The 13,896-nt window shown below is 38.4% G+C and overlaps 1 protein-coding gene across 7 annotated transcripts in view; it reads left to right on the top strand.

Annotated features, from left to right (window-relative positions):
• Positions 1–5,830, top strand: part of TTBK2 (tau tubulin kinase 2) — an 81,564-nt gene extending 75,734 nt beyond the window's left edge. For all 7 annotated transcript variants that reach the window (XM_027706966.1, XM_027706970.1, XM_027706959.1 and 4 more), the window contains 2 exons: positions 2,631–3,895; positions 4,880–5,830. In XM_027706966.1, the coding sequence (XP_027562767.1) occupies positions 2,631–3,895; positions 4,880–5,348 (1,734 nt within the window). In that variant the 3' untranslated portion in view covers positions 5,349–5,830. The remainder of the gene's footprint in view (positions 1–2,630; positions 3,896–4,879) is intronic.
• The last annotated feature ends 8,066 nt before the right edge of the window (positions 5,831–13,896 follow it).

Here is a 13,896-nt window from a genome sequence, read left to right as displayed (position 1 = left end):
ATTGAATGTATTACTGACAGAATCAGAGCAAGATAATGAGAAATAAAATAAATCTTAAAAACACCTTCCCATCACCTGTCCTTCCTTCCCAGGCTCTGCCTCCTGCCCCCCCAGTGGTGCAGGGAGGTGGGGAATGGGGGTTATGGTCAGTTCATCACAGGTTGTTCCTGCTGCTGCTCAGGGAGAAGAGTCCTTCCCCTGTTCCAGCGTGGGGTCCCTCCCATGGGAGACAGTCCTTCATGAACTTCTCTAATCTGAGTCCATCCCACAGGCAACAGTTCTCCATTAACTGCTCCAGGGTGGATCACTCTTCCATGGGATGCAATCCTTCAGGCACAGCCTGCTCCAATGTGTGTACCCCACAGGGTCACGAGTCCTATCAGGAAAACCTTCTCCATCATGAGTTCTTCTCCCCACAGGTCAGCAGGTCCCTGCCAGGTGCCTGCTCCAGCGCAGGTCTCCTCCACAGGCTGCAGGTGGATCTCTGCATCCCTGTGATCCCCCATGGGCTGCAGGGGCACAGCTGCTCCACCATGGTCTGCACCACGGGCTGCAGGGGAACTTCAGCTCTGGTGCCCAGAGCACCTCCTGCCTCTCCTTCTTTGCTGACCTTGGTGTCTGCAGAGTTGTTCCCATGTTCTCACTCTGCTCTTCTCTGGTTGCAAATCTGCACAATAACTTTTTTTTTTCCTTCTTAAATATATTATCACAGGGGACCCCTGGTGGCCTAGTGGTTAGCATGCAGGACTCTCACCTCTGCGACCCAGGTTCGAATCCCAGCCAGTCCCCCGGGCAGATGGAGCCCGTTAGCCCTGTAAGGCCATCCATCTATGAGAAGGTCACTCTAAACAAACCTACGTCCTGAGGACTTCACTGCCATTGTCCAAGCTTGCTTGGCCCCGGCAGATGAACCTTAGGATTAAAGGGTGGGCTCAGTTCAGCGCAGGCTGTGTCTCACCTAAAAAATCCATTGCACAGGCTGGAAAGGTAAAAAGACCTTTCCCCAAATCTTCGTTCACGAAGACTGGCCATTATTTATATTATCACAGAGGTGTTACCACCATTTCTGATTGGCCCAGCCTTGGCCAGTGGTGGGTCTGTCTCAGAGCTGTCTGACATTGGCTCTATTGGACATGGGGGAAGCTTCCAGCAGCTTCTCACAGAAACCACCCCTGTAGCCCTCCCACTGTCAAAACCTGGCCATGCAAGCCCAATACATGGGTCCTGACAGATGAGCTTGATTTCTGCCACTCAGTAGTAGCAAGGTACTAGCTCTAACAAAAGCCCATTAAGCTCAGTACCATGTATAATTTCTGCAACAAAGTGGAATGTCTTCTAATAGAGCAGAATCCTAGCAACACTAGAAATAGACTACCACTAGTTGTGTCTTCTACCATTAGTGAATCAAGAAAGTGTTTTTAACCAAACCCAGACTCCAGTTTTTCCAGATTCAACTTTCTGTTGAATACACACTCTAAATGTGTCAAATTTTTGAGGCTAAAGAATAGAAATTAAAAAGGAGCTGAACTCTCTGTCTATGCAGAGAAAGATGTAAGGGTAGCCTCTTGGGTTTTTTTATAGTCTTTATACCAAATGATCCCATATAATACGTATAAACCAGAATCTGGGATTCCTCTTCACATGAGAGTGCATTCCTTCCATGTCCATGGAGATAAAACTCCTTTCCCTTTTGTGTGTGCTCCCTCACACTCTGACCTTATGACTCTTGCATTTCTGTCTGTGCAGTGGCCTGTCTTCAATGGGGAAGGTGAAGAGCAACTCCATTCCTACTTGATGGGCACTAGGGGAAGTGGACTTATGTCTCTCAAGTGGGGAGAGACATGAATGCAGGTTTTCCATTTCCTGGACATGTGCTCTAACAATTAAGCTGTGTACTAGATACAGCACTCATCATAATCAACTGTTTTTTAAAGGGTTGCTGACTCAGTAATGTATAGAAGTTCTAGGAACGCTTTATGCGTATCTGTTGGATTAGACCCATTAAGGGATTTAGATGTGTGAATATTTAGTTTGTAAATCTCTTAATGACCTTAGGTAAGGAAATATCCTTACCAGGTTGCTTAGTTAAAGCTAGGCATAAGCTTCGGTAGGGAAAGTAATAACTAAAATTTAGGTACTCAGAAAATTTTTTCTGGACAAAAATGTAGGTATTATGGGTATGGAATTTCTCAATCTAAACATCACGATATTGTCTTCTGTACTTGTCTAAAAATATTGTTGTGTACTTGTTAAAGACCTTACATTTATATACAACTCATTCTAAGAGTATTCAAACTAATGTAAAATAAATAAAAAACCTACCTGTTTGGTTGGATCTCATTTCCAGGGGGCTTACTTGGTAACTGCAGGACTTTTTACTGACATTATGCTTGTTTTTACCTGTTACATATTTCTGTAATGGGATGATAGACTTTTTTTTTTCCTAATTATCTACATGTATGTTATGAAGTTGGGTATTATTTGAACATTGTGATTCATAGGAATCATTACATAATGTATCTTGAAGATGTGGAATTAAAAGCATTTTGATTTAAACAACACTATTTAAAGAGTGTCACCTGTATAACATTCCCAAGTTTCTTATCTTTTTCTTTAATTTTCCAATACAGATGACAATACCCAGACCTTCAGTGGCATCCACACAGTCTGCTTCGGAGAGCTTTCACTATGGCCACCAGCTGGAGAGAAGAGAGCAGGATGGTCAGTCTGTGGAACACACTGTGGAACTTTCCTCTCCAAAGGAAAGTTTGCCAGGTTTGGTTGTGACAGAAGATGCAATTCCAGCTCGTGCCAGCAGACCAGATTTGGTACTTAATATCAGCCAAGAAATGCTTGATAGAGAAGGACTTGTCAAAGAAAGTGTGAATGTCCTGGACTGTGGCCAAAAGGGCACACAACACAATGGGATACAGGAAGAGAATGAACTTGAAAATATTCCTTTTGGGGAGACTGAAGAAGAAAGGCTTCCAGTGGTTTCTGAGGATGGCATTGAAATGCTAAGCAAAGAGCAGAATTCTTCTTTACCAGGAAACTCAAAATCTGCAGAGGAAGAACCTCTAACAAATACTGAAGCTGCTGAAGAAGCAAAGCCAAGGCCCATCTGTTTGGTGCCAAATCAAGATGAGGGTCTGAAGTCAATAGCACCTAAAGCATCAGAATTATCTCCCTCAAGAGTTACTAACGCACATGTTAATAAACAGGCAAACAAATTAGCAACTGTTCAGGAAAATGGTTTTCATTCTGATAAAGAAGAAGTCCATAGCCAAGACTTGAAATGCCACCAAGTGGCCCTTACTACTTTTTTGCAGCAGGAGAACAAAAAAGAGAAAAATTCTCCCAGAAATGGAGAGTTATTCCACTGCATTTCAGAAAATGAGAATTCTTACCGATCCAAGAAGGACTCAGTTAAGTCTCCTTTTGTATTCAGGCAGAGCCGAATCCCAGTTTTAGCACAAGAGATAGACTCAATGTCAGATTCCTCTTCTGTTTCAGCAAAGGAAAAGCTTCTTCTAAAAAAGGCCCATCAGACAGACTTGGTGAAATTACTTATGGAAAAGAGACAGCTCAAATCTTTCCTTGGTGACCTCTCAAGTGCCTCTGATAAGTCACTGGAGGAAAAAATGGCTTCTGCTCCAGTACCGTTTTCTGAGGATGATGTCTTAGCTTCATTTTCTAGATTGACACTGGAGTCTCATTTCAGCAAGCAGAATGAAGATAGCTCTTTATCTCCAAGCAGTCCTCAGTCTAGAAAAAGCAAGATTCCAAGGCCAGTGTCCTGGGTAACCACTGATCAAGTCACCGGTTCAACTTCATCTCAGTTCTTTCCTCGGCCACCACCAGGAAAACCACCTACTAGACCTGGGGTAGAAGCTAGGTAATGCAGAAAAAATAGAAATAGGTTTTCAGATTGGAAATGGATTTGAGCTAGACTGCAGTTACTGTGCTGTATGTAATCCTGTAGAAGTTCCATCCTTTAACAAATTTTTTAAAAAATGCTGGGTTTTAATTATCTGAGAAATCTCACGTTGTTGAAGAATGAATGAGAAGAAGTTATTACACAAGAATGACCCTGCTTCACCTTAAACCTTAAACACCAAGATGTGTATTCAATATTTTGAAACCTGACAATCTATAACTAAATCTTTACACTTTAAGAGGGGTCACTTTTATGGAACTGCTGATTATTCACAAACCCACAGAAATTTTAATAGGATCTGTTGTAGCCAGCCCCCTTGAAAATTAATCTTTTCCTAATGTAGACATTTTAAGTATTTGGGTCTGGAGCCAAATATTGAGTCAATTAGCTATGCTTAGATCATGGCTAAGTAAAAACAACTAATTAAAGGAGGGCAGAGTGAATACTAGAAGAAACCGTCTTTGCCACTTCTATATACAGACAACCACGATCTAGTTTCTTCAGTGCCTACATTCCCAGGACAAGAATTTTGACACAGTGGTGCAAAATCCTTTGAAGGAAGTTGCGATGTGCCGTGTCATCCCTTAAAATTGTGTATAATAGTGTACTGATGGTGTGCAGGAATGGATGTACCCCTCTGAAAAAAAGGTGGTAAGCACTGCTCTTCAGTGCACTACTTCCAGCACCACCAGGAAATTTCAGTTATCCTGTAAACACAGAGGCTGTTTATGTGAGTGAGTTTATGTAAATATAAATACTGTGTTGATCTGAACAACACAGAAACCAAAGCCTAGATCCAAACACCTCTACCTTGCAGGAAAGTTCAGCTTCACATGTCTCTTCTGCAGTGCAAGCTCACCCTTTGTTTCTAGTGATACTGTGTTTCTATTTGAACTTTGAATAGGTGGAAACAGAAATAATCTTTTTTCGTTTCTTCTTAAGGTTACGCAGATACAGAGTCCTAGGGAGTAGCAGCTCGGACTCAGATCTTATCTCTCGTCTGGCTCAAATCCTACAGAATGGATCTCAAAGACCAAGGAGTTCTACCCAGTCTAAGAGTCCAGGATCTCCACATAGTCCAAAAACACCACCCAAGAGCCCTGTCATCCCCCGACGCAGTCCCAGTGCCTCCCCTAGGAGCTCTTCTTTACCCCGTACTGCCAGTTCTTCTCCGTCCCGGGCTGGGAGATCCCATCACGATCAGAGGAGTTCATCTCCACATCTTGGGAGGAGTAAATCACCTCCTAGCCATTCAGGCTCCTCATCTTCTAGGAGATCTTGCCAACAAGAGCACTGCTGCAACAAACCAAGCAAGAATGGTCTGAAAGGGTCTGGCAGTTCCTTCCACCATTCCCCAAATACTAAGACTCCCACAGGAAAGAGCAAATCAACCACTAAGCTTAGCAGATAGGAACTGGGCCTCAACAGGTATAAAGCCTCCTCCTAAATCTGATGCATGTTGTGTCTGTGTACTGTGTATTAAAAAAATAATCAAAAAAAGTATATTAAAAAAAAAGGTGTTGAATCTGCACATTTTAAAGAAAGTAAACATTGTAAACTATTCATAAGAAATCATTCTGTGTAAATAAGTGGCCAGGCTTTGCCTAAGAGCAGGCAGCAAGCAGATCCACAAGAGGGGAAGTAGAGGCCAGAAAAAGAATGACTAGATAGTCGAAGAGGTGCAATGTGTTTAGAGTAAAAAAATATCCTCAAGGTGAGTGTTTAAAAATGATATTTATCTTGATGTTTTTTGTTTACCTAGTTAGAAGATTTGGCCTAATTATTTAAGGCCTTACATACTCTTGAGTATGTAAGAAAACCTGAAATGATTATTCCCAAAATGATGTCATCACTCAGGAGATAAGTTCTGCTCAAGCTGGGCTTTGCAGTTTTGAAAAAGCACACAGAAGATGATGGTATTTGTACCTTATAAATTTCTTTCATTTTGAGCTGCACTCATCTCTGGAGTCACTCAGTGCTCATCCACTATCTATCATGGCACAGATTTTTTTACCTAAGGAAGTATCATATACCTTGTCCCTTTTTAGCACTGATGACATTAAAAAATTACATTTGCCAAGATGTTTTTGTATCTATATTATTTAGAAATTTGTTTAGCAGTAATCAGGATCTGAGAAGCTAATTCTCAGTTCTACAGCATACAGTTCTTTGGGAGTCATAGTGGAGTTCTACATTTGGTAGAATTTGGAAAAACATTCCTGTCCAGGAAATGAGAGAAAAGAGATGTATGCACTTCACTGGATGTTGCAGATTTACAAGAAAATGCAATGTAAGTTGGAAAATAAGTTAGAAAATGGAAGTACCTATTTTTTCACCTTTAATTCAACTGAAAAAAAGAACCTTTATTTTTGATGGCTTTTACTTTTTCCATTAGTTATGGATCACCTAAACCACAGATCCTACCATGCAAAGAAAACTACCAACCAAGATTTGTTTGTTTTGATAATTTATTTTCTAAACTCATGAAAGATGAAACAGAGATGAGGAGATTGTCTACTTTGTGAACTTACTAGGTTATAGGTGACAGAAATATACTTAATATCCTTACAAAATCTAGTGAGAGAACATCAGTCATCGAAGCAAAATAGAAAGAAATCTGAAATATTTTTTATGTTGGATTCTCTTAATTTTTTTGCCCAAATGTTGTTTTGATCAAGCTTTGTTGACACTCAGTAAAGTCCATAGTGTGTAATTCCTCCAACTTTATTTGGAGGACAACCTCTTGTGCTCTACAGGATCTCTGTAGAGAATGAAAAGGCATGGTACCTTTTGCTATATTCAGAAAAGAATAGTGGGTTAGAATAATAACATACAAGAATGCAAGCCTGAGAAAGATGCAGCCATATCTCCCTAATTGTTCCTGTTGTGGGGACACTTGGGTGCATAGGAGACTTGTCAGTTACTGATCTGCTTGCTGTAGTCATATGCCTCTCCAGCCAGCATCTGTGCTTTTTTATTTAACCTCTGCCAAATGAATACCTTTGGATTAAAAAGGGAATATTTTGTCTCTGAGCTAACACATTCTAATGCTGCATTAAAGCTGCCCTAGAGCTGCACTGAATTTCACTTGCTTTGTCAGACTGTGTTGGTTTTTTTTCCTCCTTTCTTACTACGAGTATGTATATTGTTTCCCATACGTTATGTAGCACAGTGGGGAACCTTAATTTTATTCAGGTTTCAAGCACTACAGATGAATGCAATAGGTAGGGTATACCTGCTTTTTCTGAAGAAACTGTACCATTGGAAAGTCATATTCCTTTGTATTATATTGTATAATAGGTGCTATACCAATAATTGCATGTCCTCATGGTAAATTATATAATATAAATATTTATATATATACGTATATGTATATGCTTATATATACGCGTTCTTTCTCATTTTTCATTTGTAATTTATGGACCACAAATAATACAGTTCCCTTTTTGTTAGTTCCTGTGTACTTACATCTTCTATTTCCCTCCAAAAAATTCTGGAATGCACAAATTCTAATAGCCTTTATACCTTGGTACAAGACTGAAGGACTGCTAATTTCTCAACCAGCCAATGATTTATCTTGCAGCTTGCTTTTATTTCTTTATAATTTTATGTGTGCATTTGCATATGGAACAAGAACAAAGACTCAAAGGTATTTTTATTTTTTATTACAAGTAGGTCTTGTGGATACTCATTTTTATTTCATAATGTGAGTTCTTAATTGCGAATACTTGTCATATAGGAACAGACACTCAATGAATATCTAACAGATGAATGTGACAACAAATTCCATCTTTTTTTTTTCCTGTTTTCCACAATTCCTTATGATATACCGTAAGAAAGAATTTGGACACATTGTGATGTTTTTGCCCTGGGCACTGCTGGAATTATTTGTCAAGCTGGTGTGGCAGCTCGTGATTATTTTTCCTTATTTTTGAAAAGCATTTATTATGGTCTTGTTTTAGTCAGTACCAACTTTATGCATCCTTGCCTGAAATGCTGAAGTTAAGGTGTTTATATTTTCTCTCTAGTGTAGCAGGAGCCAGAAAGAGGTAATTACAGCTGAGAAAGAATATAACACCGAAGTTTTGGGGGTTTTTTTTGTGTTGTCTTCAAAGTACAGGCTTGTCCATTGTTAGACATGACTATGTAAAATAAATCAATGCTGTAGAAATTCACTTGTACTTGAACTATTTGCCAATGTAAAAATAGTAAACTATGCCAAAACAGAGAAAAAGATATCAGTCGCAATTGATGACCCAGGCTTCTTTTGGTGCAGAAAAAGATAAAAGGACTGTATATCCCCAGTTGCTTTTTTGCTGTGGATTCAACAGGATTTAATGAGAAAATCATGCAGATATGAATGGAGGAGCAATTGTGAATAACTTATTTTGAACTACCTGCTCTTCTTGAGTTTTTTACTGCTTGATACCCTCCCCTCAAAAGTTTACAGCATTGCTTACTATAGTCTAAGGTAGAAATCAGTTACTCTAGTTAGGTAATGGTCAGCTGATCAACTCATACATGAATATTAGCTTAATATTTCTAGAGGGCCTGTGTAATCATTAAGGACTCTGTAAGCTTCAATATTTGAATATGTAACTGACTCTGCAGAAAAACACCAATGTACATGCGTGTGGCCCTTATGCAGAGTGTGTATGAATGGTTTATGGAGGGGTTTCCGCAGCACATTTTCAGGGACGGGGAAGATTTTTCTCCATAGTATAAAACGATCACAGTTACTCTGCATAGTGCATAGCAGCTTACATAGGGATATTATCTGGGAAACAAGAAAATTCAAGGAGCTGTTGCTTTGTCCTCTTCAAGCCTCCATTTCTTTGGAGGGCAGTGCAGTGGAGCCATGACATGTAGCAGATACAAATGCTGCACACACATTTCCTCTTTATGGTGTTTTCTGTGTTGTGGCCAGCACTTGGGGGAATTTTTTAGAGAAACTGAGGCATGAAGCCTTAAAACTACAATAGAACTTCATATCACTAGATATTTCACACAGATTTTTGTGCTGTAGTATTGCGTGATAAAATCAATCTAAGTTGCAATCTTAAAAATATTTATTAATATTAATTAACCTCCTTATTAATTGCAAATGCCAGTTACTACTTAGGTAAAACCATGCTAAAGTAATAGATACTGTAATACAGTAAAGCGATGCTGGCAAGTTGTATGATGCTAGGCACCTATCTACTACTTGAGCAGGATTGATAAGCATAGTAATTTTCACTGCTCAAAGGCAGGAACAATACGAGGTCTTAACTGCTAGTTATATATAATTATACAGGAGGCAAACCCCTGCGGAGTGACACAAGGCATTCATTATAGCCACCAGCCATGTCCTGTCTTGGGAAATCTGGACATATTCTTACCTTGAAGTCTGCATGTTTGAGATCAAGCTTTCTTGCATACCTCACTAAACAGTCTTGATGTACAGGGGAGAATCTGGTCCTATATATTTAAAAATAGCTTGAAATATTTTTCATGTGAAAAAGACTTGTAAGAGCTCTATCATCTATGATTTGTAGTATTAAGATATTAACTACAGCTGGGAAACACAATTTTGATTTTATATATATATATATAAAAATACACATTTTTACCTAAGTGTATCTACATATACACTTATATAGATACTGTATATTATATAGAAATATATATATACATACATGCATATGTATGTATATACATATAGATAGAAACAGTGTCAGCTATTCCATCCTGTTTACTGGAATTCATTTGCCAGAGTGAGACGAGGCCTGTTTTGCTTTGATTTACTCTGGTCTCCTCTTCATCTACTACAATTTCCTAATGATGCCCTAATTCTGATTCTGTGTCTTTTCCATATTACAAGGCCTGATTCCATAGTCCTGCTTGGGCAAAACTCCCATAAGTCCTTCTTATTGCAATAACATTTTGCAACAGTTGACTCTAATGCTTCTAAAAAAAATTTTTCATTTTCTTTTCAATGAGAATGTAGATAAAGCCAGACTTACAGTATAGTCTTTTTCTTGTAAACAGAATTTTTCCGTAAAGAACTGGACATTTTTATGGAACACTAAGAAACATAAATTCTGGTAAGAAGAAACTGATTATTCCAATTTCTTTAAAGGGTCTAGTGACAAACTAAGGATATGTGCCTCCAGTTTTTATATACATGTTAAATGAGAGAGTAATTTTCTGAAAAGGAATAGGAGAATAAAAGAGAGCACAAAGTCAAACAGGTCTCTAATTATAGGCCTAGAATATATTAATTTTTTTATGCAGGACTGATCCTGTGAGGTGACGAGAGCCATGTCTGTCTTGTCATTTTAAGTGAGCAAAGGTCTGATTCTCTATGGTGTGTTCTCTGTATGCTTTTCCACTATTAGGAGTGGTCATGGAACTGTCAGCTATATAAATGAAAGCTTTGGCAATTATCCATGATTCCTTTCTTCAACTGGTAAAAGCTTTGGATGCTCATTGGATGGTGAACATGGCAGTGCTAGGTTAGTGATTGAACATGGATTTTGGAGGTGTTTTCCAGCCTTGAGGATTCTGTGATTCCTGTTTCTGAAATTCGTGGAACAGGGCATAATATTTTTATTCTACTTCTTTTAGCTAATCAAGTAGGCAGTGAACTGGAAGGCTTTGTTTGCTGTTTTCCTTTTGGCTCAAATGTGATTGCTTGTAATTATTACAATTTTCAATAACCATGACCACCGGCAAAAGGAAGTGAGGTTCAGTGCTTTGACTACATGTAATACACAGGCACAGGTCATACATTTTTTAGCTAATACATGCAAATCGCATAAACATGCACCTCACACAAGAATACCTCGGGTGTCTGCTGGAAGCCAGTCTTCCTTTTCCCTACATATAGCATTTGTGAAAGAGAAATTATATAGAAGTCAGCCTGGATTATGTAATAATTGTCTGGAATTATCCTAAGACATAGTCAAATGCCAAAAAGTTTTATCACTCATTTTCATGTGGTTTAAATAATCATGTTTAAATAATCAGGCTTTTAAATATTCATCTTTGAGGGGTTTTTTTGTTTGGTTAATTTTTGTTAGTTTTTTAAAGAATAATTCACAGAGGTCCATTGTTTCAAAGACTAATATATTAACTTGGCAATTACTCTCACCATCTAGGTTTGAACATGTAGGCTGATTTTACTCTCCATTGATGGTAACACATTCTTTCTTAACAGTAATAGTGACAAACCCAAATGTTAGCATATGTCATTCATGTATTTTGCTTCTGTTCCTCCTCTACATGAAGAGCTTGGATCCTTGGGAATTCTTGCTGTTCTTGTGCAGGTGAAATTTCATTAAAATTAGTATAGGGTCCTGTTTTGTTGAGGGTTTTTTCCCTGATTAGGGGCTGAAAGGATAAACTCACTTATTTTTTTTGTTATTATTATGACATGACATGCCTTTTGATCTCTACTTTTTTGTATTACTGCTGAGAGCCTGCTTTGGCCAAGAGTACAATGTGGTTTCTTCTAAAACAATACCACAAGTATGCTACTCACATGAAGTGCTGATCATCAACAAGTGTCTGTGGGAATTCAGCTGGAATTAATTTAATGTTTGTTTTGAGATCACTTGATCTTTGACCTAACTTTTATGTAAAGGACTTATAGTAACAGCAGAATAGCTTGCTCCAAAAGATGCAGTGTAATTAGTTTGGTCTGCCTGACTTCAAATCCTTTTAAACGTATATCTGCTGCACGGCAGGCAAGGTCATAAAGGTTTGACACAAAGTGAGGTGGGATTTTTTTGGCTATTTCACATCTTTTTCCTCTGACTGGAGATCTGGATTGTTGCCAAGCACCCTTCTCTGCATCCTCTTTGCTTTTGTTGGCTAGAAAGCAAGATTGGAAATTCTTCCCCAACTTTTTTACTTTCTTTCTATAGAGTGAGCCCAGAGAGAAGTTGCAGTGCTTGTGCTAACAGATGCCAATTTCCAAATGCTTTCCTATGAATATCCAATCTAGTAAATTAAGAAAATCACCAGCAATGCCTTCAGACAAGTGCTGACTTTTTGAAGCTGCCAACCAATGGCTGCTAATCTAAAATCTCTGGGCAATACCACAGAGAATGAAATCTGTGTATGAATTAAAAATACAATGTTGTCACCCCATAAGAAATCAAGTACGCAACAGTAAAGTCTGCAACATGATTAAATTAAGTGGAAAGTAGTTCCAAGGTAATTTTTTACCATTGAGGAAGACAAATGTTGAGTCCTTCAAATTCTCTTGCTCAGTAATTGCAGTTCTCTCCCCTCTTTGGAAATCTTCTAAGCCATTCTTTTCATTTAAGTTTGCTCAGGCACCCAAGAGCATAAAGAGTTAATGCCCTTGTAATGGTCATTTGTACATAAAGTTGTAATTATTTATTTTCTCATTTGTACCATATCAAGGCTTTGTACAATGTTTAAGTTTTGTTTTCAAATTATTTTGTATTTTATTTTTATAAACTGGTTCTAAATAAAATATTCATTCAGCATGCAAAACTTCAATTCCTAATTGTGTTTGTATAATGATTCATTAATTTATAAAGCTTCAGTTGAGTTTTTTTCAATTTTTTTTTACTATTGTAACCCTGTAATTCAAATGGACAAAGTACTTTGGCAATGATTATTTTTTTCTCTGTTACAAGAAAGCAAAAGTCAAGCATGTGTTGGTACTACTGCAGCATGAATCAGATGTTCATATTGCAAATCAGAATGACTGGATCAATGATTGGAAGTATAACTGATTTAGTAGGTTCCTGTGTTGCATATCAATAAGAACAGAAAAACCCAAGTGGCCTCCTCAGAATCTTCCCTTTCTATTTGCTCTTGCTCTTATCCCTTCTGTCTGTATTCATCTAAACAATAAATGATTGGCACAGCTAGATCAGGTCAATTTAAGTAACAATATGGTGGTTCTGAAAAGCCAGCTGCTGCTGGCTTTTTTTTCTTCAAAATTGTTAAGTTTTTTATTTAGTCAGAGGCCACTATAATTGACTTATTTTGGGGATAATCAGGTGTCTGGATGTAGTCACTGAGCTTTTATAGCCTCTTGAGGAGACCTGTACAATACACTTAAGTGGCAGATAGCAGAGAAATGAGCGAGTGGAAGTTGTTACTGAATCTGAGAACCTTGTGCTATGGGGAAATGCAGCGATAAGCTACCAGTTGCTCTAGTTTCCTCCAAGACTCTTTTATTTATCTTTCTAATAAAATTAGGTAGCATGCAATATCATCACAGTTTATATTTGTGGTTTGTGTACCTGCAGGTCTCAGTCCTGTGCTGTGGCAAATATTGCCTGCTCGTTGCACAGCAGAACAAGTTTTTTAGGGAGAAAATTTCCTGGATAGATTTCTCAGTATTACCACTGTTATGCCTTGTATGTAAGGCAAATTAAAAGCGAGCTCTGCCTTTGTTCACATCATTGGCAGTATTTTCACTAAGGTTCATGATCAGGTCATTAGCCCTTGTCATTTATACAAATAGCTTAAATAGCTTCACACAAGAGGAAATACATTGGGAATTCATTTACTCAGTAACAGTCCAAGAAAGTGATGTTTCACCTTGTGTTAAGAGCAGCCAGAAACTTAATGTCATGGCTTTTGGACGCTGTGTGCTTTTGGCGCCTCTAACAGAATCATCACTTGATCACAGAAAGGGTGCGTAAAGAAATAGCAAACCAGCTGTATTAATTGGAAGATGAAAATAACAAATTTGTGCACTCTGTAGTGGCAAGAGGTAGCTCAGTTTCTTTCCTTGTTTAAAATATGTAAATCTGGATCATACCAGAAATGGAAGAGTGATTTTGGTCTGGCTCCAGTATACATTAGCGGTACAACTGACAAACTGAGAAAGAAGCAAGATTGGAACAAAGGTGCTGTGGCAGATTGATGTTGAGGTCTGGTCATTGTCTGCCCACTGAAGTGTCTTTTGGCATTGCCTGGCTTGTCTT

Source organism: Neopelma chrysocephalum, unplaced genomic scaffold, assembly GCF_003984885.1.
Source record: "Neopelma chrysocephalum unplaced genomic scaffold, ASM398488v2 Primary Assembly neopelma1_24, whole genome shotgun sequence".
Taxonomy (NCBI): Eukaryota; Metazoa; Chordata; class Aves; order Passeriformes; family Pipridae; genus Neopelma; species Neopelma chrysocephalum.
Note: the sequence above shows the minus strand (reverse complement) of the source record. Positions and strands in the feature narration are given on the sequence as shown.